The sequence below is a fragment of the Fundulus heteroclitus genome, chromosome 11 (genome assembly GCF_011125445.2).
Source record: "Fundulus heteroclitus isolate FHET01 chromosome 11, MU-UCD_Fhet_4.1, whole genome shotgun sequence".
NCBI classification, from domain to species: Eukaryota; Metazoa; Chordata; class Actinopteri; order Cyprinodontiformes; family Fundulidae; genus Fundulus; species Fundulus heteroclitus.
Genome location: NC_046371.1, coordinates 25,689,839 through 25,716,759, shown reverse-complemented (window position 1 = coordinate 25,716,759; position 26,921 = coordinate 25,689,839). Strand labels below are relative to the sequence as shown.

Genomic DNA, 26,921 nt, shown 5'->3' with positions numbered 1-26,921 from the left:
GAAAGGAGGATGCCTTTACTTTATTTGTGTATATTTTATTTGTGTATTTATTTTAATAAGTAATTTCCCTCTTGGATTATTAAAGTATGTCTGATTCTGATAAATATGTGCCACAGATTTTCCCTGAACGCAATTTATAGGTTCTTTTTATGCTGGGAAAAACTTTTGAAAATGGCCATAAGGGTTAACGTGTATGCATACTTTTGGACTTTTCCCGTGTGCAAGATATAAGTCAACATGTGGGGGGGAAAAAAGAGCAATGAGCAATTTGTTTTTCAATCGCAGAACATGTCCCAGCCTGAAGTCAAAGATCCCTGGAACCTCTCCAACGACGAGTTCTACTACCCCAAACAGCAGGGCCTGAGAGGAACCTTCGGTGGCAACATCATTCAGGTGGGCTCAGCAGCACCAGACGCGGCTAGCGGGTCAAAGCGGTCGCCGTCCGTTCAGCACTTCTCCAGCTTGTTTTTCTCTCTCCCCCCCCCCCCGCGCAGCACTCCATTCCTGCGCTGGAGCTGAGACAGCCCTTCTTCCCCACTCACATGGGTCCCATGAAGCTCCGCCAGTTCCACCGACCAAGCCTGAAGAAGTACTCCTTCGGGGCTCTGGCGCAGCCGGGGCCGCACGCCGTCCAGCCGCTGCTCAAGCACATAAAGAAGAAAGCCAAGGTAACGCAATCCCTGCTCAAAACAAACATTTATTGTAACGTGGAGCAAATGGAGCTGCTCAGGACAGCGTCTCCCTGGTGTCATTCAGCAGATTGGGGTGGGGGGAAAAAATGTTATATAGATGCTCCCCTGCTCCCCAAGGGTGATGGGTTAAAAGCAGAGAACAAATTTCGTTGTAATGTATGTTTGAATGTATGTTATTATTATTACATTATTATTACATCACAGATGCGAGAGCAAGAGCGGCAGGCGGCCGGCGGCGGAGACATGTTCTTCATGCGGACGCCTCAGGACTTGACCGGCAAAGACGGAGACCTGATCCTGGCCGAGTACAGCGAGGAGTACGCGCCTCTCATCATGCAGGTTGGCATGGCGACCAAGATCAAGAACTACTACAAAAGGGTGAGCGGAGTGTTTGTACGCGGTGCTTCGCCTTCAGTCTGGATAAGAACGACGTGCTGCGGTTCTCAGAGGTCTGGTGGACCCGTTCGCTGCTTAAAGGCGTTTAGAAATGTCATCTTCTTGTGTCCTTCAGAAACCGGGAAAAGATCCAGGAGCACCGGACTGTAAATATGGAGAGACGGTGTATTGCCACACGTCTCCTTTCCTCGGTTCTCTGCACCCCGGTCAGCTTCTCCAGGTCTGCATGATCACTCTTCTGATTTATATGAACTTTAGAAAACCTCTCTGACGTTCTGACCCGGCGTTCTCTCTTTTTCTCACAGGCTTTCGAGAACAACCTCTTCCGCGCCCCCATCTACCTGCACAAGATGCCCGAGACGGATTTCCTGGTCATACGGACGCGGCACGGCTACTACGTCAGGGAGCTGGTGGACATTTTCGTGGTCGGCCAGGAGTGTCCCCTGTTCGAGGTTCCCGGTCCCAACTCCAAACGGGCCAACACTCACATCAGAGACTTCCTGCAGGTAGGTGCCGTCTGCCCCGCCGCTCCGGCGGTGAGCCTCGCCTTCGCGACGCCGCTGAAGCCCGGCCCGCCCCTGTCCTCCGTCCTCCGCAGGTGTTCATCTACCGCCTGTTCTGGAAGAGCAAGGACCGGCCTCGCAGAATCCGCATGGAGGACATAAAGAAAGCTTTTCCCTCGCACTCGGAGAGCAGCATCAGGAAGCGGCTCAAACTCTGCGCTGACTTCAAACGTACAGGTAACGCGCGCTGAGTTTGGATGGATCCGCGTCACACGTTGTGTTTTTTTTTCTCTGTCTGAGGTGTTGTCTGTCGACACTAAACCGAGACAGGGTGGATTTTTCTGCGTCTCCGGGTCATCTAAGTTCATCTACAAGTATTGAAAATCCATCCATCGTCCGTTTTTAGTCTGTTCATCCATCCATCTTTGACTGTCTTTCTGTCGTTCCTTCATCCATCCGTCCACCTGTCTGTCTATCCCTCCATTCGCTACTCCTCTTGGCGCCTCCACCTATCCATTCTTCCAGACATGTTTCTGTCTTCTTTATTGATTTGTCCATCAGTTTCTCCTAACATCCATTCATCCGTTTTTTTTATCCCTCTATCACTTTATCTATCCATCCTCCCGTTTGTTCATCTGCCATCTATTTGTTTCTTATCTAAGCCATTATTTGTCTATTGTCTGTCATCATTTTCTCCGTCTGTTCAGCCACCCAGCATTCGGTTTGTCCGCTCATCCTCCCATCCGCCGTTCGTCTTTGCGCGTCTGTCTCTTTGTCATCCAAACACACTTAAAATAAGTAAAATGTTCTTAAAGTTAGTGTATTTGTCCTTGATTTGAGCAGGTAAATAAGATGATTTGCCAATGGAATAAGATTTTTGCACTTAAAATAGGAACAACTCATCTCCCATCATCCTATTTCAAGTGCAAGATGTCTAATTATCTTATTTTAGGGGTCAAAATACTCATTCCATTGGCAAATAATCTTATTTACCTGCTCAAATCAAGGACAAACACACTAATTTTAAGAACATTTTACTTATTTTTAGATCTGTTTTTGCAGTACACTGGCCCGCCCCTTCTGTTTTTCTGTTGTCCATCCATCTATCCATCCTTGTCCATTCAGCTGTCTGTCCATCTCTTTCTGGTCTCTGGTTTTTGTAGATTCAGTTTTTCCAGGCCTAATCACAATAAAGATATACAGTCATGATAAACTTCCGTATTTCTACTTGAAAGCTCTGGATTGAGTCGACAAAAGCCTGGTATTTAGCCGCAACGCTGGTAAAAAGATAGTGAAGCGTGTCTTTGCTTATGATGCCTTGTCCTGGGATCGGGGGGGGGACTTAAGCGGTAAAGTAAAACTAAAAGTGTCTTGTCCCCCCCGTGTCAGGGATGGACTCCAACTGGTGGGTGCTGAAGCCTGACTTCAGGCTGCCTACGGAGGAGGAGATCAGGGCCATGGTGTCCCCAGAGCAATGCTGCGCTTACTACAGCATGCTGGTGGCAGAGCAGAGGCTCAAGGTAACGACCCCCCCCCCCCCCCCCCCCTTCTCCCCTCCTGGAAGCAGCTGTTGTGTGTTTCCGGCTCAGCTTCACGGCATTCGTCCGTTGCAGGATGCCGGATACGGCGAGAAGTCCTTCTTTGCTCCAGAAGAGGAGAACGAAGAGGACTTCCAGATGAAGATCGACGACGAGGTACCGCCTCTGATCACGTTGCCCGATTTTTACGTTTGGGTCGAGAGGAAGAAAAACTAGTTTCACGCCAACTGTGTGTGCCGCGGCCCGCAGGTCCGGACCGCCCCCTGGAACACGACGAGGGCCTTCATCTCCGCCATGAAGGGCAAGTGTCTGCTGGAGGTGACGGGAGTGGCCGACCCCACCGGCTGCGGGGAAGGTTTCTCCTACGTCAAAGTCCCCAACAAGCCCACTCAGCAAAAGGTCGGTGTTCATTTCATTTCAGTTTTCCTCTTTCAATGGCCTTTGTTTGTTAAACGTGCGCCTCCCTCTCTCCAGGACGACAAAGAGCCGCAGCCCGCTAAGAAGACGGTGACGGGGACGGACGCCGACCTGAGGAGGCTCTCCCTGAAGAACGCCAAGCAGCTGCTACGCAAGTTTGGAGTCCCAGAGGAAGAGGTGAGACTGGACCGCGTCCGGTCTGCTGGCATTTAGTTACTCACGATATACGGTCACTCACAAATGCATTCACGTTTTTTTTACATTTTATTATCGCACAAACACAAAATTAAATTTATTGGATTAGGATTTTTTGAGACACAGCAACGAAAAGTAGTGATTAGTTGTGAAGCTCTCTCTTTTTTTACGTTTTTACAAAGAAAAATCTGACAAATGTTGTTTGGATCTCATTCAGCCACTCAGTCCTAGTCTTTTCCCTCTAGTCTTATGTCCTTATGCAGCCTTTAACAAGTTTTATTACTGGCTTGTTCTTTAATTAGCTCAAACCATCTTCACATCGCAGCATGATGCTGCCACCACCGTGCTTTACTGTAGGGAATGTCTTTCTTCTATTTGTTTTTTTTTTCAACAGCAAAAAGGAAACTAAAAGTAAGTACAAGTTACTCGAAATGAGTGTATTTGTCCTATATTTGAGCCGTTAAATAGTATTATTTGCCAATGGAATGAGTTTTTTTTACCTTTAAAATAAGGTAATTAGATATACTGCACTTGAAATAAGATGATGGAGATGAGTTGATCCTGTTTTAAGTGGAAAACCCTTGTTCCATTGGCAGATGATTTAAACTTGGGACAAATGCGTCCACTTCAAGAACTTTTTTACTTACTTTTAGTTCCCCTTTTTTGCAGTGTCGCGTCTTTCAGCATTTATAAGAATTTGTTCTTGTTTCAGATCAAGAAACTTTCCCGTTGGGAGGTAATCGACGTGGTGAGGACCATGTCCACGGAGCAGGCGCGCTCCGGCGAAGGTCCGATGAGCAAGTTCGCCAGAGGCTCCCGGTTCTCTGTCGCCGAACACCAGGAGCGCTACAAGGAGGAGTGCCAGAGGATCTTTGACCTGCAGAACAAGTGGGGCTCGTTTTGTAACCCGGCATTTATCACTCGGGAGCCGCGCCGCGCACGTTTTGAGTCGTTTTTCACCTCCTCCTGTTTCTCCCCAACGACAGGGTGTTGGAGTCCACGGAGGTGCTGTCCACAGACACCGACAGCAGTTCCGCCGAAGACAGCGACTTTGAGGAGATGGGGAAGAACATCGAGAACATGCTGCAGAACAAGAAGACCAGCTCGCAGCTTTCCCGCGAGAGGGAGGAGCAGGAGCGGAAGGAGCTGCAGAGGATGCTGATGGGCGAGGAGAGCGACAACAAGGGACGCAAGGATCGACGCAAAGGCTTGTGTAAGCAGAGAGCGGTCTTAACGCGAGCAAGAACCTCGCCTCGCCCGCCAAAACGTGCGCCTCTAACGCCACTGTCCACCCCCCTTCCAGCTAGCGCCTTGTCCACCAGCTCCCACAAAGACGACGACACGTCCTCCGTCACCAGTCTGAACTCGTCGGCCACGGGACGTCGGCTCAAGATCTATCGCACCTTCCGGGACGAGGACGGCAAAGAGTACGTGCGCTGCGAGACGGTCCGCAAGGCCGCCGTCATCGACGCCTACACCCGGATCAGAACCACCAAGGACGACGAGTTCATGTGAGTCTCGCCGCTCCTCAAGTTTCAGGTCTGTTCTGTGCCTAACCGGATGTACAAACTGGCTTTGATCCGACTGCCGCGTTAAAATTTCGGTTATTTATGAAGAGAAGTTCACATGTTGATGTTTGTCTGGGGAATAATTGACTGAATCAAACTCAAAAGAACAAAAATGAACCTTGTTTTGCTTGTCTGAACAAAAGATCAACAAAAACGTGTTTTCTAACAGACGTCAAAGTTCGGACACGCTACCTCCTGAAAGCTGATGTCGCCCCATTTGGTTCAAATAACAGAGATGCTTCATGTATTGTCATTCAGTCTGAGGAAGTTTGCGTCTCATGTTCAGCCCGTTTCGAGTAGCCTCGTGAGACCATCCTGATCTCGCGAGCTTTCAAGGTTTCACTCGCAGATCAGTCTGGATACTCTCCGTTAAAGAAAATTTGGAGCCGTTCACCAAACGAACGTCCAATCAGCGTTGGCTTTGAGGCGGGTTGAGGTGTGAAGCAACGAGGAGCGACAGTTCAGTCTAAAGAACATGGCGGCTTCAGCCGATGAAACTAGCGTTAGCGTGGCTATCGAGCAAGTTTTATCGGAATTACAGAGTATTTCTCTGCTGAGCTAACGAGCCTTTACCTGCAGCAGCAAGAGTAGCTTGGCTTGTGGTTGTGTTTTCGTCGTCGCTCGTAACAGAGTGACGACGAATCTGATTGGTTTATTTGGCCCGTCTATCACCAACATAGGCCAATCAGCTGACCAGTATTTTCGCCCCTTCCCAAAATTACTTCAACGAAAGGTTTCCAGATGGATATGCGGAGCAAATCTATCTGGCGGAGTCAGGTAACGTTTCGAGTCCTCCCACGGCATCTCATTAAAAGTCCAGATCCATTTCCTGGTTTTCGGCCCGCCCTCAGTGGATGCCCTGGTATGCTTTGGGTCGTCGGCGTGTTGCGGGGTCCAGTTCTGCCTCTGATACACGGCATTGTTCACGGTGGGGTTTATGACGGTGAGCTGGCCAGGTCCTGCTGGAGCAACGGATCCGCGGTCCGTTGTATCTGGTTTCTGGCAAACATGTCCTCCGTTTTGGTGTCTTAATATTCAACATATGGACGCATCAGTCCAAAGAACATTATTCCAGAAGTCGCTGTTCTTGACTGCGTTCTCTCTGGGAAACTTTAGTCTGGCATTCAGGTTTTTCTTCAATAGCAACAGTTTCCGTCTTGCAAATCTTGCATGAAAGTTAAACTTGCTCATCAGCAGTAGCAAGCGTTTGTTTTAGGTCCTGGGATGATATTTAGTGGATTTTTACAGGCTGCTTTTACAGCGAGCTTGCCTGGACGGCCGAACCTGGGGATGTCTGTTGTTGTTTCGCATCTCTTTCACTTGTAGACGATTTTCCTTGCACTAGATTGGCTGATTTCAGGTTATTTCCTGACTTCCCTAAAACATTTAAGACTCATAAGCTGCTGCAGTCTTCTTTTGATGTCTCAGTCCAGCTTTGTGTTCACTCGCACTTCAACAGTCAGGAGCAAAAACCAAGCTGAGGTTCAAAAGGGGAAATTCCTCACAAGGGAAAGTTACTCCTCACAAGAAATCCCGCTTTTTATGACAGTTTACAAAAAATCTGTAAAATGTTGTTGTTTTTTTTGGCTGTATTTGTTTCCAATTTTCTATATTGCTCAAATAAATTTTAAATATCCATATGTCCAAATATTGTAAACAAACAAAAATTACCCCTGGCTGTCATGGAGTGTAATTTTTCCACAGATTGAACTCAAAATCAAACAATAAGCCAACACAGTCCAAGTCGTCCCCCCTCTCCCTTCATGGTTTCATGTCACCTGCTACTGCGGGGGGACGGATTCCCTCCTAATCCTGTCTTTTTTGCGGCCGCAGACGAAAGTTTGCCCTCTTCGATGAGCAGCACAGAGAAGAGATGAGGAAGGAGCGCCGGCGCATTCAGGAGCAGCTCAGGAGGCTGAAGAGGAACCAAGAGAAGGACAAGATCAAAGGACCGCCAGAGAAGAAGTCCAAGAAGGTCAAGGAGAGACCAGACCTCAAGGTAAAAGTAAGCTCGCTGATTCAGTTCTATACACATTACTTCTTTGGTTGGAGTTGATGGAGTTTTAAATTTGTAGTGTTGCTTTAGGTGGTCATTATACTGCTCATGTTGATTAACTTCACTTTTCCAGCTGAAGTGCGGCGCCTGTGGAGCCATCGGACACATGAGGACCAACAAGTTCTGCCCGCTGTACTACCAAACCAACGCCCCGCCCTCCAACCCGGTCGCCATGACGGAGGAGCAGGAGGAGGAGCTGGAAAAGACCGTGATCCACAACGACAACGAGGAGCTCATCAAGGTGGAGGGCACCAAGATTGTGCTGGGCAAGCAGCTCATTGAAAGGTAATCTCCCCCCCCCCCCCCCCCCCCCCCCCATCGTTTCTGATGACGGCTCGGAATCGGCGTCCGATCCACGTTGGTCTGATCCGTGTTGCTTGTTGTGTTGTTCTCCACCAGCGCTGACGAGGTGCGGCGAAAGTCTCTGGTGCTCAAGTTTCCCAAGCAGCAGCTACCACCGAAGAAGAAACGACGCGTCGGCAGTGCGGCCCATTGCGATTATCTCAATGTAAGCGTACTTCAGTTCACTCACAGACAGGCGTTTCAGGACTGGCAAAAAAAAAAAGCGTCTCAAAACAGAAGGCAGTCCCAATTTAAAGATTACCGTATTTTTCGGACTATAAGTCGCACTTTTTTTTTCATAGTTTGGTCCGATCCTGCGACTTCTATTCAGGTGCGACTTATATATCAAATTTAAATGGTAATTCATCTTGACCAGCCTGAACCAAGGAGTAAACATTAGCGTCTACAGTAGAAGAACTGAGCCGAACACTCCTTCCCTGCCGGCGTTGCTGATCATGCAAAAACAAACCAACCCCCAGACAGAGATTCTCGTCAAAATCAGAGACGTCCCCGGTTTTCATTAGAGAAACCTGGTCACCTTAACTTAAACATTTATAGAAACATTAACTTATAGACAACAAAGACTGACAACATGTTTGTATGTTGTTGTTCAGTCTGCATTCATGCAGCAGAGCGTTGCGTGGTGCAGCACGAAGGACCGTGACAGAACCCTGTTATTGGGCTGTCTGGGGAGCTAATAACAGCTAGCGCTAGCTTACAGGTCTGATGTCTGGACGGGTTACAATCTAGCTAATGCGTATAGTCCGGTGCGATGTGTATATATATCTATATATATACATATATATATATATCATTTTTTGACTGATGCGACTTATATTCCGGAGTGATTTATAGTCTGAAAAATACAGTAATATGCTCTAAGGCAGGGGTGTCAAACTCATTTTGGTTGAGGGGTCACATTCAGCTTAATCTGATCTCAAGAGGGCCACACGAGTAAACTCATTGCAAGATTAAATAGAACTAATAAAAGTGGACTTGTTGTTGATTTTTATATTAAATGAATATCACTTTTACACAATATATTGTGAATAACCTCCACTTGTGAAAGTCAAATCTGATGAGCTCTTTTTGGAATTAAGTCAACAATTTTTATTGCCACATTGCCAGACAGGACACTGGATTAAAAATAAATAAATAAATAAATTTATATATATATATATATATATATATATATATATATATATATATATATATATATATATATATATATATATATATATAATGATAATGCATTTAGCCACCGGGCTGGACTAAATTGTTCGGCGGGCCGTATGTTTGACACCCCTGATCTAAGGTCAATGGACGACAGTTAAGGGACACAAACGTCGACCCACGTCTGATTTTGAATAAATCACTGGATGTTTGAGCCTATTTACTACCGAAATGGGTTGAAGAGACAAAAAAAAACGTGGTTAATGAAAGACAAATCCGTGTTGTTGCATATAGTGATCTTCAGGCCTGTGCTGATGTCCCCTTTTAGCTGACGCGTGAGTTGTTTTTCTTTCGCGATTCCCACAGAAGCCGCACAAGGCCATCCACCGCAGACGCACCGACCCCATGGTGACGCTGTCCTCGGTGCTGGAAGGAATCATCAACGACATGCGGGATCACCCCAACGTAAGATTCGTGGAACCTGCTCCGGTTCCCGTTCCTCCCTGCTCGGTCTCACCGGAAAAAACCCTTCTCTCTAAATCTAGACGTACCCGTTCCACACACCGGTCAACGCCAAGGTCGTCAAGGACTACTACAAGATAATCAACCGGCCCATGGACCTTCAGACGCTGAGGGAGAACGTGCGGAAGCGGATGTACCCTTCGAGGGAGGAGTTCCGGGAGGCGGTGGAGGTCATCGTCAAAAACAGCGCCACGTACAACGGTAACGCTGCAAGGCCGCGATTTAAGAGCGACCCGGAATAACGAGCCCAAAGTTTTGAGACTGACCTCTTGTGTTTTTGTTCCGCCAGGCGCCAAACATCCCATCACACAGGTGGCACAGTCCATGCTCGACCTGTGTGACGCTAAACTCAAAGAGGTGGGTGTTAGCAGCACTTTCTAGGTACAGCGTGATTCACAGACATATATACGTAGACGCGTCGTTGGGCGCAGGTTCGCACGTCAACATCACCGCCATATTGTATGTGGCAGAAAAAAAGTTGAGTTCTGTTAATGTGAACGTGAATCAGAGAAGATTCCTCATTCCTGTGCTGCATGGAAATGTATTCAGGCTGATTTCACTACTTGTATCTGCCTTCTATGAACAAAGGCTGCACCATGTTGCAAAACTGGACACACTAAAGCTGCAGAGTGGCAACACAGGCTCTATATATATATATATATATTATTTCATAAAACCGTGTTACATGTGAACCTTTAGGAACCGACTTTTTGGGGGAGTATTAAAGAGGTTAAATTAATAATATGAGAATAAAAGTCCTAGGTCAATAAAGTAAAAAAAACAAACACAAAAGTTATAATGTTATGAGAAAAAGGTCATATTATGAGAATTAAGAGGAAATGTTTCCAGAATAGTCAGAGTTTGCAGAGTTATTTCACTCCTGGAGTAATAGGGCCAGGTTAGATTATTTTAAATATTTTTATTCTTTAGGATAATAAATTCAGGAGAATGAATAAACTTAAGAACTTAAGAGAATAAAATAAACTTGTAATATTACAAAAACATAAATACTACGAATACAAAGTATATTGAGAGATTAACGTCCCTCTGATACTGTTTAAGTGACTGAGTAACTGCAGGTTTGCCACATTTAAGATGGCGGACGCGCTGACGCGTCGTAAGCATAGGCAGAACCCGCCCAATGACACGTCTACGTATATATTGTCTATGGCGTGATTCGTTTCCGCCTTAATCGTCACGTTTCTGCCTGTGGCCGCAGAAGGAGGATCGGCTGGTGAGGCTGGAGAAGGCAATCAACCCGCTGCTGGACGACGACGATCAGGTGGCCTTCTCCTTCATCCTGGACAACATCGTCACTCAGAAAATGATGGCGGTCCCTGACGTGAGTCTGCTCCGCTTCTAGCAACGCGCAGAGCGGTGATCTCTGCTTAGCTTGACGGTCACTTCGTTCACTCATGCCTTCACCGTTACCTTCTGCAGTCGTGGCCGTTTCACCATCCTGTCAACAAGAAGTTTGTGCCGGATTACTACAAGGTCATCGTGAGTCCCATGGATCTGGAGAGTGTCCGGAAGGTGGGGAAGGGACGGCGGTGCTGTGATTTAACCGTTACAGGAATGAGACCGAAGCTACTAAATGCTGCTTTCTTTGTTCTTCTCTCGCTCTGCAGAACATCTCCAAGCATAAATACCAGAATCGAGAAACGTTTCTTTCGGATATCAGCCTCATCCACGCAAACAGTATCAAATACAACGGTACCTTTCTTCTTCTTCTTCTTCTTTTTTTTTTTATTACGGTCATCGTTGTCACATCTGCTGCATGAGTCCCCAAAAAGCAGATTGAAAACGGGACGTGCGTTTCAGAATGTGCATTTTCTAACAGGTTCAGACAGTCCTTACACCAAGACCGCCCTGGAGATCGTTAACGTGTGCAAGGGGACCTTAGCAGAGGTATGTTTTATTACTGGGTATAAACTAGGGGTGTGCAAAATAATCGTCATGACGATGCATCGCGATTCTAATATTCGCAATCCAATGCATCGATTCTTGACGCCAAGAATCGATTATTAATTTAAAAAATGAATAAATAAAATTGCATGAATGGTTGGCGAACATCAGCCAAAAACAAGTGGAATACAACTTCCAGTCCAGTAGATGTCGCTGCGGCTGTGTTGACGCCCGCTGCCTAGTGTCACAAGCATTTCCGGCCGCGGGATACTGCGACGAGTCGTTCATAAACAAAACATGGAGGAGACTGAGAACATTCGCCTGGCTCCATCACATTTCAAATCAGATATATGACATGACGCATGTAATTTGCAAACACTGTTACATCATAATGAAATACTGTGGGAACACAATAAACTTAAAGGCACACATGCAGAGGCGCCATTCAGAAAAACAAGAGCCGCGAGCGCCCCAAGCATTGATTAAACAAACGACGTTCGATCGCAAGCTAGCCCCAACATCTACACGCGCAAACATTTGAATGTTTTCATTTCATTGGTTTAAAGGACCACTGAAGCCATGTAAACGGCACTGATTATCCTTATTTTGTTATTTTAAGTTTTATAAATCCTAAGCACCTTTTGTCAGTGTGTTCACTCCAGTAATAGTAATATTTGTGTCCAGTTCACAGCAATACCTCCAAAAGTCATTTCAATAAATACAGCTATGTATGAATTCAGTTGCTTTCAGTTATGTATCAATTGAAGACACTATCCAGATCATACACAGCCTATCAGCCACTGGTAATGGCTGTATTTTTTTCTAACAGTGTTCAGTGAAAATATCACAATGCATTACGATGCATCGCAATAATTCAAGTATCGTGATGCATCGTGATAGAATCGCATCGTAGCATGTGAATCGTGATTCGAATCGAATAGTGACTTCTTTGGCAATACCCACCACTAGTATAAACCAGTAATGAGCTGATCTAGGACGTTTCTGGGAATAGCACACAAGGATCGGACCTAGAGTGCTGAACTGTGAAGGGACTGATACATTTTTTTTTTATTGGATTATGTCAGTCAGGGTTCCTATGCAGTTTGGAAAAGCCTCAGTTTGGATACATGAAGCGTTGGTATGCCCTGTCCCGTTGTCTAAAGGGTATTTCTGTGCAACCATCAATTTAGGAGCCATAATCTATAATGTTTTCCTCTCAAGTGACTAGGCTGTTTTTTTTTGGAGTCGCAACAATCAATCCATTTTTTTGTCCCTCCATCCAATTGAAACATTTTCTTCCATCCATCCTCTTCCTCGTTTCCTCTGGCTTTCACAGCTGCCTGATTTAAAGCCTTCCTTTAAAGCACGTGTCAAACTCAAGGCCCGCGGGCCGAATCTGGCCCGTCAAGGCAATTTGTCCGGCCCTTAAGAGCCAAAAAAGGCATATCAGGTCATAAAGTAGAGGCATATATCCTTTTAAAGTGTAAAAAGTGGCTAAAACTGTGCCTCTTATAGCAAATGTCTTTTTTTAACTGTGTAGTAACAGCATCCTGCCACTAGATAGCAGTTTTCCTACAACACATTAAAACAGCCCAGAAATGTCCAAAAAGGGAAAAAGTGATGCAGACAGATCAGAGTTTAAAGTGTAACTCACGCCAATATCAACTTTTCTGCATGCAAACTGTTTAAACTGAGCCTACGGGCGCTACTTTAATGTTACTCTGCATTCGTTTACATTTCTATGTGAACTAAAATGAAATTATGAAGTCAAAAGTATCATCTTTTTACGATGATCGACTTTTATTGACTTCACGATGCCAAAGTGGCCCAATGTAGAACTGAGTTTGAGACCCCTGCTTCGGAGGAAAGATTTTTGCCGTTTACAGTGTGATTAAATCCCGATCAGTTTCACATTAATCACTTTATAACCCAAGCATCGTGTTAGAGGTAGTTTTGAATTTAAATTAAAAGTCTGAAATATTTCTTTCTCTATAAAGAAGGTGATAAGAGGGGGAGAAGTGCCACTAGAATAACGTCTTTACGTGTTTTCAGTACGATGAGCACTTGACGCAGCTGGAAAAGGACATCTCCACGGCCAAGGAGGCAGCTCTGGATGCGGCGGACTTGGAGAGCCTGGACCCGATGACGCCCGGGCCTTACACGCCGCAGGTAAGAGCATCCATGGCCCAGTTAGGTCTGCCGGCAGAGCGGACGGCCGCCTCGTCGACGCCCGTTTCCTGGGGACGTAGAGTAGATTCCTCGCCACGTCTTTCTGTGCTCTTCCTGCCCCTCTGCTGCACCTTCACAGTCCGGTTTCTTCACCACAGTGTCTTCTCTTTCTTCCCTTCCAACGTGTTTCCAGTGCTTCACTCCTGCCTTCGTTTCCCTTTCTCTTTGTTTGTGTGTGCCACTGTGTGTGGTGCTGGCCAGCCTGCTGATCTGTTTGACAGCGTGGCTTCAGGGAGTCTACCCCGAGAGCCCAGCAGCCTTTTCTCTGAGGGACCTCTATTGGTTGCTCCAGAGAAGAGAGGGGGGCAGGTACGGAGGGAGACACAAGCCGCCTCTCCTCAGACTATCCTCAGAGCATGGGCCACTATGTTTTACCTGCTTAGCAAGAGCGCCGCTCAGCACAAAAGAACTCTCTTTGTAATGTCGGGTCTGTTCCTGATTATTTTTGTTGATTCTGTCTCTCAGGGACGGCATATGAGGAGACCGGGGGAGGAGGACTCGGACGTGGACATTGAGGGCTTTGAGGAGGAAGACGATGGGAAACCCAAGACTCCCGCTCCCGTGAGAAAGATGAATTACCTAAATGAAAAAGCGACCCCGGTGCTTCATTTTGCCTTTTTACATCTTTTATTCCTTTATCTTCTGGCTTCCCAGGCGGAGGATGCCGACGGCGATCTGGAGGACGAGGACGACGAGGAGATGCTGCTGCCACCTCGCAGGCGGCCGCACGACCACGACGCGGAGGAGGAGGAGGAGGACGACGACGAAGAGCGAGGGCACGGGAGAGCTAACCACCCGGCTCAGTCCAGCGTGCTGTACCAGGACCTGCTCATGTCTGACGGCGAGGACGACGCCAGCGACGAGGAAGGGGACAACCCGTTCTCCGGTGCGTTCGCCGGGCCTGGCGGAGACGTGGCGTTCTTCTTCGTACGGGTCAAAAGTATCCAGAGACCGAAACGTTTGCTCCTTCTTCTTTGGGAGGATTGGCGAGCGTCTGCGAACAAAATTATTTGGGTCTCGCCACGTGTTCTGTGTTGGATTTCCACCGCGACTTTTCACTGGGCCGTTCTAACGCGTTCGTATGTTTTGATCTGAACCGGCCCAGCGTAGCTCTGGCCGTCTTGTTTGCTCTCCTGTTAAATGGTGAACCTCTAACCAAGCCTGTATTCATATCAGTCATTTATTCTCATTAGCTTTATTCCCTTTGCTGAAGAAAAGCAGCCCCACACCATAATGCTGCCACCACCATGTTTTACCATGGAGATGTGATTAATAAGGTCATATGACGGGTTTGTTTTCCAACACATGGCATTTAAGCAAAAAAGATCAATGTTTGTTTGTTTTTTGTTTTTTTGGACCAGAGCACCTTCTTCCACATGTTTGCTGTGTCCCCTAAAAGCTCGTGACAAAGTCACTTCACTTCCTTCCTCTTCCATAAGGGCCAGATACATAGAGGCCATGACCAGTAGTTGTCCTGTGGACACTTTGTTAGGCTGGATTTTATTATTTATTAGGAGTATAATTACATGTGGAGTCGTGGCCTAGTGGTTAGAGCAGCGCGCTTGCACTCAGAGAAGGATGCAAGTACCCGGTTCTTGAAATTAATGTATTTGCCTTTGATTTGCGCAGGTAAATAAGATTATTTGCCAATGGAATAAGATTTTTGCACTTAAAAAAGGAACATTTCATCTCCATCATCTTATTTCAAGTGCAGGATGTCTAATTATCTTATTTTAGGGGTAAAAATACTCATTCCATTGGCAAATAATCTTATTTACCTGCTCAAATCAAGGGCAAATACATTCATTTCAAGAAAATGTTACTTATTTTTAGTTCTCTTTTTGCAGTGCAGGCACCGCACAGTGGCAGCCCACTGCTCCCCAAGGGGATGGGTTAGGATGCAGAAGTGAATTTCACCATTTTGAGATCAATAAAATTCAATTATTATTATTATTAATATTATTATTATTATTATTATTAAAAAAAGGCCTCAGCACAACTGCTCGCCACCCCATTTTCACATTGTGATTTGTCAAATATTTGGAAATCTATTCTTGTAATGTAACAAAAATGTTCAGGGGATTCCAAAACTTTAGCAAGGCACTGCATATTAACTCGTCCCACAGCTTATAGTCATTGCTTTCCAAAAAACGGTTTCCCGAGTTCAGAATTTCTGATTGTTTTTAACGCGTTTTTGCACTTAAAGCCTTAAAGTCTCCATCCCAGTGTCTTGATATCTCCCCGTTTCCCTGCAGCCATTCAGCTCTCAGAGAGCGGCAGCGACTCGGACAGGGAGGTGGACATCCGACCCGCGCCTCCACGGCGAGCTCAGGACACGGCCCGCATGGGCATGGAGCAGGAGGAGAGCATGATGTCATACGAGGGGGTTGGCCACGAGCACATGGAAGACAGCAACATCAGGTAAAAGGAGAACGGCCGCCACGGCTCAAAGCAGACTTTGCCCACATCCCTGCTTAACACCCGGCTTTCTCTCAGTTATGGCAGCTTCGAGGAGACGGAGAGCCGGAGTCGAATGCAGTCGTCCAGCATGGGGAACGGCGAAGAGTACGGCATCAGCGAAGAGGAGGAGGAAGACGAGGAAGACGAAGCGCGGAGAAGAGGCCCAGCTGTCCTGTCCCAAGTCCAGCTCAGCGAGGACGAAGACAGTGAAGAGTTCAGGTCCATCGGAGGAGACAGTGACATGGACTCCGATAATTAAGCTAATTTCCCTCCTCTTCCTGAGTGGGACTGTGTCCTTCGACATTGTTAGAAAGCCAATATCAAGACAGAGAAATGTAATTTCTCCGGTAAATACTGTATGTACACATTTTGTAAATGAGGATTATTTGTTTGCTATCCTTGAACCTTTAGATCAATGTGGCTCATTATAAATTAAAGCTTGTTCCTTTGTATGTAAACTGAATAATATCCATTATGGTGGATCTTAACATGGAGGTGTTCGCTTGTTTTTTTGTTTTGTTTTTTACTGTTTCATTTCACTTATGTATGCAGCGACTGCTAGATGTTTCTACACTGCCATCAAGGTAAAATGTAAAAAAAACGACTAAAAAATTAAATAAATGTCTCTAAAAACACAGGCATTGCTGGGAAAAATAAAACTTCAGTTCCCTGTTGGTTGCAAGTTGACTTGATGATACGCTTTTGCAGAAAACTCATAACCAGACAAGTCCCCGGTAACAAATTGTTGCAAAAATAAACATTTAAATGCATTTGTCAGGGAAACTTAAAAGAGCAAATTTCGCTTTATGTAATTTTCATTTGAAGAGTTTAAAAAGCTGTTTTTAGTCCATTCAAATCTGCTAAAGGGATGTTTTACTCAGCTGAAGTAGTGAGGTTGTTTGAAGGTCACAGTAACAGACTAGTTGGAGAAAACAGATTCTGCAATTCAAGCATTGACCAGCAGGTGGCGCTTCAAGAGCAAACCTGAGCCCCGAGCTCAAAGGAACTGACTTTACATGTTATTTATGAAGAAAAGGTTTAAAGTCAACAAGTAAAACCGACAAATAAGAAAAAGGCACTTTCCCTCTGACGCAGCTTTTAAACGCTCATGTACTTTTTAGGAGAACGTGACCCTAAAATCTACACCTAGGCTTCCGGCTGCCAACACCTCCTCTTCAAGCTGCATTTGCCTCTTTAGGCCTCTCTGAGCTGCACTCTTCCTGTTGCAACCATTCTGATTAGAGCAGACCTTTCTTCTGTCAGCCGCGCTGAAGTGAAGTTTTGACTGCACTTCCGCTTTCATGCCAGCCTTGGTGCTGCACAAGTTTGTGTAGAATGTGAGTGATCTGTGTTGAGAAAGCCATCCGTCGGCTTATCGTAGGTTCAAGTATCAGTCATCAGGTTGGGCATATCTAGAAAAAGCTGTTTGTGATGAACTTTTCACATTCTTTAATCAGAAACCTCGTGCAAGCAAACCGCATATATCTTCACTAGAAGATGTGAAGATCGTAAACAAAAGTCTTATATTCCTTCAGCAGTGACTTTCCTCTAGCACCCAATGGTTGAGGTGTTAACAGTTTTTTTTTCCCCCACTCAGATATTTGGTGCATCTCTGCAGCTCCTCCAGGGTTACTCTGCCTCATGGCTGCTTCTCTAGATAGATAGATAATTAATTACTTTATTGATCCCTGATAGGGAAACTTCATCTGCCCGATAGCATAGATAAAAACATAAAATTGGATTTAAAAAAAAAAAGAAGTAAAAGATTAAATAAAAACGTCCTTCAAGAGGCATTAAACTGTCTAACGGTGGCCGTTCTGCTTCTCATGGAGATCAGTATGGTTGCTTTCCTGAGCAACCATAATGCTGTGCAATGGATGGCTCCCATTGGCCCTTATGGACTTCATCACTGCCCTAGTCCTTTTCTCCACCGGTTCCTCCATAGAGACTGCCACCCTCCCCATCACTGTCGCACACCTCCTGATTAACTTGTCTATTCTGCTACCATCGCTGCTAGTAATGCTGTTTCCCCAGCAGACATCCGCAAACACAGCAGCTCTGGCCGCAACTGACTGGTAAAAGAGGAAAAAGCATATCCCCACACACATCGAACGGCCTAAGTCATCTGGGGGAGTAGAGTCTGCTTTGCCCCTTTATGTTTGCCTGCACCGACCACTCCAACTTACTTCCAGGTACTTGTATGTGGAGACCACCTCGATTTCCACATCGTCCATGATGACGGGTCTATGTTGAGCTCTCCTCTTGCTAAAGTCCACAATCATCTCCTTTGTTTTGCCAGAGTTTACAGTTTTCGATCACAGCTCTGTACGCTCCGATTCGTCTCTCCTTTCTCTCCTAATGCTCTCCTTTCAGTTCAGATCCACAGACGGGCTTTGGCAGGTTAGAATTCTTGCCACGTTAAGATAATGGATTAAGTGAGACGATGAAAATTAGGGCTGTTCTTTTCTAACCTTATCCCTTCTTCAAAACTTCTCCACGACTGTATCCTTGATTTGTCTGACGTCTTCCTTGGTCTTCCTGATGCTTGTTTGTTCTCTCATGCTCTCTAACAAACCCCTGAGGCCTTCAGAGAATGGCTCGAGTTACAGTGAGTTCCACACATGTTCTCCATTTATTCAGGGGACGTTTGTTAAAGGATTTAATTCACCGGATAGGATTAAAGGGTATTGGAGTAAACACAAATGCATGCCAAACTTTCAGACTTTTGTTTTTGAAAACAAATAATTTCCCTTCCTGTTTAACAGTAATGAACTACTGTGTGCTGATCTGTCGCATATCCCCATAAAATACACTGAGTTTTGTAGTTATAATATCACAAATACGTTAAGTAATACTGTTCTTAGTGTTCTTCCTCATTTGTTTGAAATCTTTCACCGGCGAGTGGATGAGGCATGTCTGCCCCAAGCTGCAGTGGCCAGCCTCTCTGGCGAGGCAAAAACTCGCCCACGGACGGGGAAGCATCCCTTGGGAGCGTGGGCCGACCTGCTGGGACTGAGAGACTGGGACCTCTGCGGCCTTCTCATCGCCGTTATCCGGTCTGAGGAGTCTCTCGTCGGGCCTCTCCCGTTGCTGGAGCGCAGAGATGCGGCAGCGGAGGACCCTAACCCTGCCCTGGAAGCTGCAACAACAACAACAACAAGTGGTTAGACGGAGCGAAGGAGATTTAAAAAGAGCCTGGTTCTGCAGTCTGTTGATAGCATGGATGTATAGAAACCTGGTGGGTGGTGGTTGGTCTGCCCAGCAGGGCGGTAGTCTTCGATCTCTAAGCTCCGGCTGTTCCTGACAGCCTGGAGGGAGCGCAGGCTCGTCTGCCGAGGCGACCTTGTGCTGCCCGTGGATGCTGCACGCGGAAAACGATGACATTTACCCGCCGTTTGAGTCAGTAGAACATCCTGACCATAGCTGGAAATGTATGCGGTGAAGAAATGTACATAATAAACCAACAATCTTGCCGGTATAAGCCTAAAAATAAGTTCTGCAGGGTCGATAATAAACTAAGATTTAGGTATTAAATCTCCCCCATAAGATGTTGTTGCGTGACTTGTCCGTGTTGGTGCGTTCCAGTTGTGGGTGCGTGTACCTTTATTCTGAGCGAGCCTCAGCAGCTTGAACTGGGTTACTTGTTGGTGAAGTTTGCTCAGTTTTGGACTTTGGCAGCCCTGCTTAGCTGCTGGCATCGGTAACTTGCAGGTGAAAGAGCTCGGTGCCGTCAGACCGGGCCTGCAGGGCGAAGCCGGAGGCGCGCTGTTTTTATTTCCCAAGTCGTCGGCAATGTCAGCCTCGGTGTTCCAATAGAAGGGCAACGTGTCTGGGTTTTTCCTCCAGGGAGCTGCAGCAGGCATGGAAATATATTCCTGTCTTAAACCTGAAACGCGTAGACCGAAAAGTTATTTTTTTTAAAGCGTATAGGGTAAATATAATCTTAATATACATACACACATACAATGCCCTCTACAGTTAGAGGCACCTCGTGTAAAGAATGTGTTAAACAGCCTAAGAGTAAATGGTTGCTATGAAAACTCTGGGATGTCTCTCTTTGCTTGCTTCTCCTCCAGCCTGTTTGTTTTAATTAGTGCTCCGGCCATAAATAGGAAGCTTTGTCATGTTGCTATTTTCTCGTGGCAGCGTCATTCCGACTTCTGAAGACAAAAACACATCTGCCTTACTTGTATGACTCGTCTTTCCCATACTGAAATTTAGTTCGGATGGGCTGTTTCCATGCCAGGGAAACAGGAAATCACACATTTCAAGCTAAAAGGTCCTTGACACTCTGATCTACTTTAAAAATATATTTTTTTAAAAGCATTTCAGAAGAATAGTTGGTGATTTTGTTCAAAACAAGGATTTCCTCATTTTTCCTCCCTCCCACTCAATACATGTTGGTAAATTGGAAGATGGGAAGAAGCTGGACTGCGTGGAGAGAAAGAAAAACCCAGGAGCTTCTCTTGCTGCAAGGCAACAGTGCAAACCCCCGCACCGCCAAGCCTCTCATGCACTGCAAAAACAGATCCAAAAATAAGTAAAATGTTCCTAAAATTTGAGTTTTTGTCCTTGATATGAGCAGGTTAACAATATTACCTGCCAATGGAATGAGTATTTTCACCCCTAAAATAAGATAATTAGATATCCTGCACTTGAAATAAGAGGATAGAGATGAGTTGTACCTATTTTAAGTGCATAAATCTTATTCCATTGGCAGATTATCTTATTTATCTGCTCAAATCAAGGACAGATACACTAATTCTAAGAAAATTTTACTTATTTTTAGTTTCGTTTTTGCAGTGTGCCCTTCATACTCACTGTTTTCCTGTAGTCTGGCCATGATGTGGACGTCTGTTATATCCTGCAGTTTGTAGTTTGTTGCCATGAAGTCGTCAGAGTGCGTCACCTTAACACGGTCTGTGCAAAGTCACAAATGAGATGTTTATTTTTTTTTCTGTAATCGTGTTACTAACTTAATTGATTTAGTAGGTTGTTGTCACGAGGAATAAAAAAAAACATTTGGAGTTCTTACAGTGAAATAAAATCCTATTTTGAATTTTTTTTTAATTATGTCTTCATAAGCGCCAAAGCCACTGACAAAAGTCTCTCTGTAGTAAGTCTGACCTTTTAAAATGCACGGTATGTCTGTCTTGCTTCGATTCACGTATCCTGCTAAGATGCCATGTGGTGGAAACGATCTTAAAGTTCCCCGTGCCATTTCCACAACATCATCGTGCGTTCTTGACAGATTGGAAGATCGTGTGGGTCAACTTCCTTGTTTTCTGTCCACTTCCTGTCAGCCGTCCCTTTATCTGGACGAAGCTCGCGTTTCGTTATTGTTGTTTATTTATTCATCTCCCTGCATATTTTTTGTACATATTTCTAAAGAGTATGATCTGATCTTATCTACCTGATGTAAGCGAGTAAAACTTCATTTATAAAGCACTTCTCAAGATAAAAATCACAAGGTGCTTTACAGAAAAAAAGGTGGAAAATACACAAGACGAAATCAAAACAAAAGCAAATTTAAAAAGAGCTCTAACAGGAGTGTGGGGGATGTAACAGTTCAGCGATGCGGAGCGGTGTCTGTCCATGCACGGCTCTAAAAGTCAAAACCGAGATCTTGAAATGCGCACAATAATAAACCGGGAGCCAATGAAGTTGCATTAGAGGTGGAGTCACGTGACAAGCTGCAGCATTTTGTACAGACTGATGTCATTCTCTTAATCTGTTTTTGTCATCATCCATATATGAAAGTATTTATTATATTTAGGCCACAACAGCTTGTTTGGCGTTTCCTGATTTTCAGCTTAACTCGGAGCGCTTTTATCATATATCCGACCGTTTACTTCCCTAGATCAGTAATCCGTAACACCGCGGTGACAGATGTTCCCATAGCCAGACTACTTTTTAACCATTTTCTGTATCAACCAACAAAGCTGGGGGAGAAACAGTTAGCAGCAACAGCCTCATTCTTTCTTGATCTTGACCCTTTGACCTAGCGTCCAGTGCTTCTCTGTATAAAGGGGTTTTGCATTTGTGTAAGCTTGTAAATGAAATGTGTCAAAACAAGGGTCTCAAACGAGGGCCTTACCTAAACTGTCAGAGTCGCTGAGCGATGTGTTGACCAATGTTTTGTCCCGACCGAAGCCCGAGGAGACACTGGGCGAGTGAGCGGAGACCGCTGCGTGTCTGTAGAAGTAGTATCCCGATCCTGGCGACGGTAAGAAATAAAGTAGAGCAATCACCACGGGTCACTCTGGGTGTTTATTGGTGGACATCAGTAAGGCGCTGAATGTGCGCAGCTGATTTCTAACTTCGATCCAGCTTGTTCATCAGTCCACGACACGCAGCCTCCATCTCAGGGCTGGGGTCGTCCAGAACGTGTCGGCACCATCTGAGAGCAGACTCCCCGCCCGCAAACGAGCGCTTGTTTGATGGTTCATATAACCTGTGAGGAGGGAGGGGGGGAAGATATTCACTCACTTCAGCTCACAACGAGGAACTGGGCTGTGTGCAGTGCCCTGCAAAAGTATTTAAGCTCCTTGAACGTTTTCACATTTTGTCTCTTTTATCTCAGTAATAACACACATCAAAGTTTGTGGTTGTAACCTGACAAAAGGTGAAGATGTTTAGTGGATATGAAAGCTTTTGGAAGACTGGTTGAGGCCTTTCTTTTTGTTTGTTTTTTTAACAAAATCTTTTAACAAGTCATTTAAAGTTGGTAATCTGGACAAGAGATTTGTGTAATCATATAAACCGCCACACTAAGAGAGACTATCTCCGGCGTTCTGATGGAACCTACCAGCTCTCTTCATCTTCCGTGCTTCCCTCCACTTCAAGGATCTCCACCACGTCCAGAGCAGACAGCTTCTCCTCTAAGTCTTCGTCACCATCCCAGAGGTCTTTTTCACTGTCATAGTAGTACAAAGCGTTGTCCGAGCTACACCACGGCTGCGGTGAACTGCTGCCAGACTTTAGACTATCCAGTCTTATTCTAGCATCCATGACAAACGATCTACCCTTGCAGTTCTTGACACTTGCCGGCTCAGGCTCGGTCCAGAAGTTGCAGTACAGATCCGACTGTTCGTCCTGCCACGCACTGCTGCTTTTTGCGTCGCTACCGATGCCATTATGGTTGATACTTGCGCCAAACTCTGCCTGCCTTTGACCGCACGAACATTGTCTCCGGCCGCTTTTCGTCTGGTCTTGATGCTCCATTCTCTGAAATCCTCAGACCCCCTTGTGGCGCCAAGCTCCCATACAGGGAGGTCGATCAAATCTTGAACGGATCCGGATAAAGCAGCTGTGTTAAAGCTGCAAAATTCTGCCCGTTTTCTTCATCGCACACAAGCAAACTTCTATTGACCCAGATTTGTTGAGTGGGGCTGTTAAGTGAAGGACTCAACAGATTGGATGGATTAAGAGAAGCATCAGGGTCTTAACTGGATTAAAGAGGCCACAGGCAGCTACTAAGAAATAAAAAGAGCCACTTGGCATCACACTGTCATGTCTAATATTGACACCATATTTAGCCTAGTGAACGTAACAGAAATAGATGGTCGCACACATCGTCATGGTCCACGTCTTCACCTTTCTGTAAACTTCTCTGTGTATTACATTGGATGGGGCTCCAGATTCTTTTAGGGTTCTTGTGTTAAATCCTGTCGCATTCTGCCCTCTGACGACCTCAGCTGTTCAAAGAACACCGGTGCGGATCATGAAATGGGACCAGCAGAGACTCCCCTCACTACTTCGTAATATGGCAAACCAGAGGACCCTTCAGAAGACAACGCGGGGAGCTGAGAAGGTCACAACATTGATTTGGTTTGACTTGACAGGGTCAGACTGAGGCGTGATCTTCATCCACAGGCGGATTAGCCGGCAGCTTTTCAGCTTTCCCTAGACCCAAGTTAAACCCAAGATTCGACTTCCTCACATCCAAAGTCAAGTGATCAAGCCCTATTTTAATTCCGTATACTATATTAAGTGAGCCATATTGTAAATGGCAGAAGTTTTTGCAACCATACCGGTCTAGACCGGAAGATAAGACGATGCCCGGCTGGGATTATGGCCACTGACAGGTGACGTGAATGATTATCTCTTCATCCTGGCAACTGTTAGTGTATGCGATTGGGGAGTAAGAAAGTAAACATTTTGTCATCAGATTAAATGGGTTAAAGGCTAGAAGAACAGGCAAGCTGTTGGATATGAGTAGGTCTGACGGAGAGGGCCATATTGTGAGGGCTAGAGGAAAGAGTCAATGGGTGTTCCTGGTCTGCAGAGGTCAAAAATCAATAAAAAGTGGTCTAAGAAAGCAAGAGCAATGAAGCAGTAACAAAGTCATGGGTAGTCAAGGTTCAATGGTGCACATGGGGAGCGAAGGCTGGTCAGTGTGACTAAATTATTGCGATGTGATGGCAAATTGTCAGTATACACGGTACATTGCAGACTATGGTGCTGTGTACTGGTCATTCTTATGCAGATCCCTGTCCACCACTGAAAACACCAAGAATGGGTACGCAACCGTCATGTTCTGGAGCATGGATCAGTGGAAGGAGGTAGACTGGTCCAATGAATCACATTTATTTTTTACATGGATGGCTGGAAGTATGTGCCTCTGTTACCTGGAAAACAGATTGCAGCAGGGTGCACAATGGGAAGAAAGGGAAGGGCAGAGTGACGATGGGGGCATTGTCCAGCTGTTAAACCTCGGGTCGTATCCATGAGGACACTACTTTGACACCTACCGCTACGTGCTAATTGCTGTGGTCTCTTTCGGGGGGGGGGGGGGGGGGGGGGGGGGGGGTGATTGCACCCTACCGTGAAGCAAAAATGGTCCATATAATCCTCAGAAGTTAGCTAATCTTATCATTTTAGTAAACAGTGGCACATAAACTGTGCTACAGTATGCACCGTAGACGGTTAATGTCAGCTAACACGCAGCTCTACCATGTTAGCTAGCATTAAAAATTGAGCTCAGTTTAGCAAAAACTTTATTGTGAACTTAATAGACTATGAAAAGTCTGATCCATGGAGGTCGCACCTTTCAGCACACAGCTGCAGAACCTTCAGGGTTCAGACCGGGATGTCTCTACGGGTCAGTATCGGCCCGGTGGTCATCTTGCTACACCTCATCAGTGAAAACACTTTTGTTAATCTGTGGTTTTTGGATTTTTTTTTTTTTAAATCTGTCCTTTTGTTTTTGAAGGACTATGCTTTGCCTCTCAGTTGTTTTACCTAAGCCCGTTGTGCAACCACATAGTTATGAGATAATCTTCAGTAGATTGTTTGTGAACTGATGTGAAAAAAAACATTCTGTAGTTAAAAACAACCACGAAGATGCTCTGAATTTAAAACACTTCCCTATTTTGTGTCAGTCTCACTTTACGCTGACACTTTTTTAAGCTGTTAGGTATTTGAATTTATAATAAAGCGTCCCATTTCCTGTGTCAGGACGTTCCTTAGTTTAGAGTTGCAATGTTGGCAAAAATAGAGATCAGACAAAACGATATCCCAACGGATGAAGTGGAGAAGAAAGTAGCAGAAAAACATGAGACACTCAAGGACTTTAATTCAGTGACTATTAATTTTACCAAATAAATCCAGTCTTGGTCACATTGTAGGAGGAAAAATGTTTGGCTGAAGGTGTGGAAAGGTGAAAGCTTGTTGAACCATCGGCTGCATCTGGGTGTGGTTCGGTCTGCAAGCAAATGTGTATTTAGTGACGTCGCAGGACACAAGTGTCTGTTTAAAACAGCTCCAAAGCTTAACACCTACAACTTTTGTTCTGTTATGCATGACTCTCTTTTTGTGTGGATCTAATGACGTAGAAAAACACAAGTGAGGCGCTCAGGAGGTTGAAACAGTTTCAGGGTTTTGGACTGAGTCAGGCCGAGCGGTTTCTGCTCCGCCTTGTGGCATGGTAATAATGTTAGTTTTACCAAATTGCTTTGTTTCTGTCTCTGAAATAACTGAGAAATACGTGTGTTTTTTCTCTGTACAAAGAAATCCAGGAGGTAGCAAAGGCAATCTAGTTTCATTTTTATGTAAACATTTGAGGTCTGTTTTTTTTTTAATGAAAACATTAATTAAATATTAACAATAAATCAAATTCAGTGCAAGTAATTGCCTTCAGAGGAAATCAAATAAATCAGGGATTCCCAAGATTTTCAGCCTGTGAACCCCAGAATAACAGTGCCAGAGATTGGCGACCCCATTTTGTCGAGTGGGAATCTGTTTTTCTCTCTTTACTCTTGTAAAATTACGAGAGTAAAATAATATTTTTGTGAGAAGTCTTACCAAAAAATAAAGTCATCCCCCTGCATTAAAATGAGGGATGGGGAGTGTCTTGTAAAACATCCGACCCCCACTTTGGTAAATAGAGTCCACCAGTTTGCAATTTAATGGTAGTATAAATCCATCTGTTCTCTGAAGGCTAGAGGTTTGTTACACATTAGTGAACAGAGCAATACGACGACAGGGAGGAGGTTGTAAAGTTGGAAAAAACAACATCCCCACACGGCCCTGTTCAATTTGTTCTCCTAAAATAGAAGAAGCTACACTGACACGCAGCTCAGGTGGAATAATCTGTTGAAAGGACAACACAAGGAGACGCTGTTGAAAGAAATCTGTAAAAAGTCATTTTTGAGGTTTACCACACGCCCTGTAACTGTCGGGGCCCCACAAGCATGTGGACCTTTTGGCCTTCATCTTAAACCCTCTTAGTGACAGAAAACCTGCATTGCACACCACCTGGTGAAAAACAGTGGCTGCCGCATCATGGTGTGGGGGATGCCTCTCTTCCCTGTAGACAGGGGAGCTGGCCCAGGTGGATGGGAAGGTAGATGGAGCTAAATGCAGAAGAAGGCCGAAAAAGACTCCAGACCACCCTCCAGCAGGACAATGACCCTAAACATAGA

At 45.3% G+C, this 26,921-nt stretch overlaps 2 protein-coding genes across 6 annotated transcripts; one reads left to right on the top strand and one right to left on the bottom strand.

Moving 5' to 3' along the window:
• Nucleotides 1-285: 285 nt before the first annotated feature.
• Nucleotides 286-16,633, top strand: LOC118564575 (transcription initiation factor TFIID subunit 1-like; the record flags this gene model as incomplete). 4 transcript variants are annotated; one of them, XM_036143248.1, is given in 29 exon segments in its annotated part: nt 286-393; nt 495-668; nt 897-1,070; nt 1,204-1,308; nt 1,394-1,594; nt 1,687-1,828; nt 2,981-3,111; nt 3,205-3,285; nt 3,379-3,528; nt 3,604-3,723; nt 4,454-4,629; nt 4,728-4,954; nt 5,045-5,252; nt 7,143-7,308; nt 7,439-7,650; nt 7,765-7,873; nt 9,247-9,345; nt 9,426-9,603; nt 9,692-9,759; nt 10,622-10,744; nt 10,843-10,935; nt 11,031-11,115; nt 11,243-11,310; nt 13,360-13,476; nt 13,738-13,845; nt 14,002-14,097; nt 14,191-14,422; nt 15,792-15,957; nt 16,033-16,633. In XM_036143248.1, coding segments are annotated over 29 exon segments (4,140 nt in total), but the record flags the coding sequence as incomplete, so codon positions are not given.
• Nucleotides 16,634-18,611: 1,978 nt separating this feature from the next.
• Nucleotides 18,612-23,559, bottom strand: LOC105929355 (SLAIN motif-containing protein-like). 2 transcript variants are annotated; one of them, XM_021318812.2, is made up of 7 exons: nt 22,805-23,559; nt 22,317-22,450; nt 22,094-22,213; nt 20,818-20,916; nt 19,598-19,846; nt 19,232-19,357; nt 18,612-19,135 (listed from the first exon to the last, which is right to left on the bottom strand). In XM_021318812.2, the coding sequence occupies exons 1-7, from the start codon at nt 23,218-23,220 to the stop codon at nt 18,888-18,890; spliced, it is 1,392 nt and encodes a 463-aa protein (XP_021174487.2). In that variant the 5' UTR covers nt 23,221-23,559; the 3' UTR covers nt 18,612-18,887. The 2 variants fall into 2 exon arrangements, with proteins under 2 accessions (XP_021174487.2, XP_012722540.2); XM_012867086.3 differs by having other exon boundaries at nt 19,598-19,882; nt 22,805-23,538.
• Between the last annotated feature and the right edge of the window lie 3,362 nt (nt 23,560-26,921).